Source organism: Mirounga angustirostris, unplaced genomic scaffold (genome assembly GCF_029215605.1).
Source record: "Mirounga angustirostris isolate CCGP_5_RB_7025 unplaced genomic scaffold, mMirAng1.0.hap1 SCAF_5, whole genome shotgun sequence".
NCBI classification, from domain to species: domain Eukaryota; kingdom Metazoa; phylum Chordata; class Mammalia; order Carnivora; family Phocidae; genus Mirounga; species Mirounga angustirostris.
In genome coordinates this window covers 118,284,835-118,289,622 of record NW_026991713.1, presented here as the reverse complement: position 1 = coordinate 118,289,622, position 4,788 = coordinate 118,284,835, and the positions used below count along the sequence as shown (strand labels likewise).

Sequence of the window (4,788 nt, the reverse complement as noted above, 5' to 3'; positions counted from 1 at the left end):
CATCCACACTGTTGTGACCTCCAGTGACCCAGAGAAAATTTCCTTTATTAGTGGTGAAGCCTTTCTTCTTTTTATTAGAGAAAAGAACAATCATGTCTTACTTACATGCATGCCCACACCAGTACCCCAGTATCAGCGTCTGCAGGCCTAGCCCTTCTTCCCAATAGGACTGGTCTCCAGACGGTGGTTCTCTAAGGGGAAAATGGTGGGAGTGAGGAGCAAGAGGGTGAAGAGGGTTATGTCTGGAACAAGTGAATACCTTCTCTTTTCCTCCTACCCCGTGCTCATCCATGAAGCCCCAGGAACTGTCCAGAATGTCCATGCTAGCTAGCTCTGCTCAGCCTCATGGGGCAGTAAGGTTTCCAGCACACTCCCCATTAGCTCACCTGGGTGCCCAGAGTAATTTTCTGTACTCTACCGCAAACTCACTGAGCATATGTAAAGTGATTTTCTGTGAAGGCTAACTTAAAATCACATTGGGTAAAAAGATACCCGTATACACACCTACTGACTCCCAAGAACCCCAGCTTCCCCCAACATATTCATGACACAAATACTTTCTCAAGAGCCACCTAGATCTATCAGAGACAGCCTTTGTAGGCTGGAATCCAATCTTTCCTTCACTGAACGGTTAGCACTATTTTGGATAAGTCTTTGAAGTCTGATCATTCCTTAGCCTTCCAAAGTCCTTAGATTGATCCAAGAGCATGTTCCCACTTAATTTCAGTCTAACCAAGTGAGGGACAAGGATGAGGGCCTTTTAAATGTAAAAAGCATTGGGTGCGCACCACCAGCTGGCTAGACCTGTGGTCCTGACCCCCCACTGCCCAACAGTTTCCTTCTCCTTGAGATGAGAAAGATAAATCTAGATGCAAGAAATTGCAGCCCAGGCTCTGACACAGGGTACCTGTCCACATGTTCATCAGCTTAAGGATAACCACCTCACCAGGAAGGGCATCAGCAGACACATGAAAGAACTTGCTGTAAAACAATAAGTCTTTGGGTGAAAATTGGGGTTTTGACAGTTCAAGGTAGGGTTTTCTCTGGTCTTCTAATCTTATGTAATTTTTGCTCCTAACTTTTGGGTCTTAGAACTGAATTACGTACAGTGTAATGTCTAAAACCAAGAAGCCTGTCGAAATTACTGTTCTTAAAAGGCATGGCCTTGGATTTTGAGAGGAACCTGAAAACCCCCTAGAAGCCTCTGGTGAGACAAGCGTCTGAAAAAGGAAGCGGCTGACCCACGAAGCCCTTGGCTCTCAGTCCTCCATTCAGAGGACATGCGCCACTTTACTCTCACTTTACTCTCCCAGGGTGGAAGTTGGAGCTTGGCTTTTTACAAGAATTGCCCCAACCTTGAAAATGTTTGTTTGTTACTCTTAAGATGAAGAATTCGTGTTGCATCGCAGGCTGTGATAAAGCGTGTCATGGGCAGAGCACATACGTTTTGCGTTCGGTGTTTCTTTTTTTAAGGTCAAGAAATAAAAAAATCATTGAGGGACAATCCGGTGGCCAGCAGAAAGGTGAGGGACTCGGGCTTTGAAAGGGTTCACACTCCGCCCTTTAACTTCCATGCCCTCCCTCCGGACTGCTCCAGAGCACACGATTCATTTGACTTCTTTTGTATCGGGTTTTATTGCTCCAAAGCCCTAGGGTCTCGATTTGCTCTCAGAAGAAACGTGCCCCACTGAGCCGCTCTCCGAGGCAGCCCCTCGGTGTCCCCGTTTCTCTCTCCGGGCGGGGTAAAGGAGGGGAGGCGAGGCGGGCCGCAGGCTCGCGCCCCGAAACTCCGCGCAGGGTCTGGGACGCCTGGGATGCACCGCGCCGCCTCCCAACCCCAGCCGCACACACCGTGCCAACTTTACAGGAGACCCAGAAAGTCCGTTGAGGAGAGCAGACCCGGCGGAACTCAGGCGGGAGGCCGGCGCGCGCCCGGGTCTGGCGGCGGCGAAGGCACCCACCCGACTGCCCAGGCTGCCGGCGGTGCCTGCGCCCACGCGCGAGGAGGAGCGGCCTCCCTTCGCAATCCGCTCCGCAGCCTGCGCCGCCCACGCGCACCCACGGGACCGTTTGTGGCGGCGCGAAGACGCCCCGCGCCGCGCCCCAGCCCCCAGGCGGAAGGGCCGGGCTTTGAGCAGCGCGCCGGGCCCGGGGGGTGGGGGGGCGGACACCGCGGGCCGCAGGTGCCCCCGGAGCCCCGCGCCCCGCGCCCCGCGCCCCGCGCCCCGCAGGTGCTCGTCAGAAGGGCGGGCGGGGAGCGCCACGAGGGGCCCCCGGCCGCGCGAGCCCCGCCTCCTCCTCGCCCCGGGAGCTCCCACTGGGAGGAAGGCCGCCCCGGCCCCCGCGCCGCCGACGGGGCCCCCCTGCCCCCTCGCCGCCGGCACCCCGCACTCGGTGATTGGCTGGCGCCGCGGGTCCCTGGCACGCGCCTGTGGATGTAGTTATAAGAATCCTCGCGTGCCGGCCCTCAGCTTCAGCAAGTCGGCCACAGGCCTCCCCAGCGCAGCGCGGCGCCGGCCAGAGCCCAGCGGCCGCGGACGCCCCAGGGAGGCCGGGGGCGGGAAGCGGGCGGGCCGTCCTCCCTGTCTCGCGCTCACCACCCCCCCGCCCCGGGAGGGAGGGGGCCGCCCTGCGAACCAGCAGCGCGCCGCCAGACTTCCAGAGAATCCCTCAGCCCCTCAGCCCGTCAGGCCCGCGGCGGCACAGAGCATGGACACGGTGCTGCTCGAGCACTTCCCCGGGGGCCTGGACGCCTTCCCGTCTCCTTACTTTGACGAGGAGGACTTCTTCACCGACCAGTCCTCTCGGGACCCTCTGGAGGACGGCGATGAGGGGCTGGCGGACGAGCAGGCCGAGGTGGAGTTCCTCAGCCACCAGCTGCACGAGTACTGCTACCGCGACGGGGCGTGCCTGCTGCTGCAGCCCGCGCCTTCGGCCACGCCGCACACGCTCGCCCCGCCGCCCTCGGGGGGCCCCGGCGAGCCGGAGGACGGCGGCGGCGGCGGCTACTGCTGCGAGGCAGGGGCGCCCCCCGGCGGCTTCCCCTACTCGCCCGGCTCGCCGCCCTCGTGCCTGGCCTACCCGTGCGCGGGGGCGGCCGCGCTGTCCCCCGGAGCCCGGCTGCGCGGCCTGAGCGGGGCGGCGGCGGCGGCGGCGGCGGCGGCGCGGCGGCGGCGGCGGTTGCGCTCCGAGGCCGAGCTGCAGCAGCTGCGGCAGGCGGCCAACGTGCGCGAGCGGCGGCGCATGCAGTCCATCAACGACGCCTTCGAGGGGCTGCGCTCGCACATCCCCACGCTGCCCTACGAGAAGCGCCTCTCCAAGGTGGACACGCTGCGCCTGGCCATCGGCTACATCAACTTCCTCAGCGAGCTGGTGCAGGCCGACCTGCCGCTGCGCGGCGGCGGCGCGGGCGGCGGCGGGGGCCCGGGGGGCGGCGGGCGCCTGGGCGGGGATAGCCCGGGCAGCCAGGCCCAGAAGGTCATCATCTGCCACCGGGGCACCCGTAAGTGCGTCCACAGTCCAGCTCAGGGAGACGGGGCGGGCACGGGAAGGCTCCCGGAGGGGGTGGGTGAGCGGACGCACAAGCCAACTGACGGACGGACAGATGGTCCGTGGGCACCGGCGACCGTGAACACGAGTTGGCGTTTCGCAGGTGTTTTCCGCCACTTGACCGCGGCTGGGAGGGCGTGCGTCCGCGACGGACTTGCAGCTCCGGGGATTCCGGGGAGGGGGCGCTGGGGGGCTGGGGGTGGAGGAAGAGGGTTCGTTTTAATGTAGCCTAAGACGCCTGTTCTGTCGAGGCGCCCAGGAGGGGATCCTAAAGGACCAGAGGGCACCGCTGGGAATAGAGTTGGACGTTCACGGTCTGTTTTCTCTTCTCACCTCCTCAGGGTCCCCCTCCCCCAGCGACCCGGATTATGGCCTCCCTCCCCTTGCAGGACACTCCCTCTCATGGACTGATGAAAAGCAACTCAAAGAACAAAATATTATCCGAACAGCCAAAGTGTGGACCCCAGAAGACCCCAGAAAACTCAACAGCAAATCTTCCTTCAACAACATAGAAAACGAACCGCCCTTTGAGTTTGTGTCCTGAGAAGTCCCAGACCCTCCTGAGGATCTGATTATGTCTCTGTGCATATTGTACATGTAAATATCTATAATATAATTTAAGAATCACATTTTTCTAATGGCAATCAACTGTTATTTATCTATTTATTATCCTGTCAAGTTAATGAAATAGACGATCTCTTTTTAAGTATATAATTTATCTAATTTATCCTGATTTTCTAAAAATATGCAATAGCCTATGATTTCCCCCAGCACCTTTGGCAGAACTCTGCGTTGTTGGAAGAACTCTGGCCAGAAAACGTCATGCTAATTTATTGCCAGATATGGTTTATTTCTAAGCGATGTTAATAAATGCTATTTACCCCTTTTTCTAAAAGTTTTTTGTTTACTACATGATGGGGGTAGTTTTTTTTTTTTTTTAAGAAGAATTAACTTAGTCTGTAAAAGATAACTGAACCAGACGCGCGAAATGTAGTTATCTAGTAAGAAACCAACCACATTTTAGTTCGATTTAGCTGAAAGTGGGTGGGTTAGGCGGTTAGGCCCCAAGTCTCTAAGAGGGCCCTTCATCTGCATTCCCTGCCTTAAATAGTAACTTTGGTCTGTATTTTTATCCTATCCTCCAAACACCCTATGAGGCAAATAGGTCATGGTGTATTTATTATTCCCATTTTTCAGAGGGGAAAGCTAGGGCCCAGAGACGAATATTTGACTTACCCA

At 57.9% G+C, this 4,788-nt stretch overlaps 1 protein-coding gene across 1 annotated transcript; it reads left to right on the top strand.

The window, feature by feature from the left end:
- Window positions 1-2,492: 2,492 nt before the first annotated feature.
- PTF1A (pancreas associated transcription factor 1a) lies at window positions 2,493-4,427 on the top strand. Its single transcript, XM_045871337.2, has 2 exons — window positions 2,493-3,502; window positions 3,891-4,427. The coding sequence occupies exons 1-2, from the start codon at window positions 2,710-2,712 to the stop codon at window positions 4,091-4,093; spliced, it is 996 nt and encodes a 331-aa protein (XP_045727293.1). The 5' UTR covers window positions 2,493-2,709; the 3' UTR covers window positions 4,094-4,427.
- The last annotated feature ends 361 nt before the right edge of the window (window positions 4,428-4,788 follow it).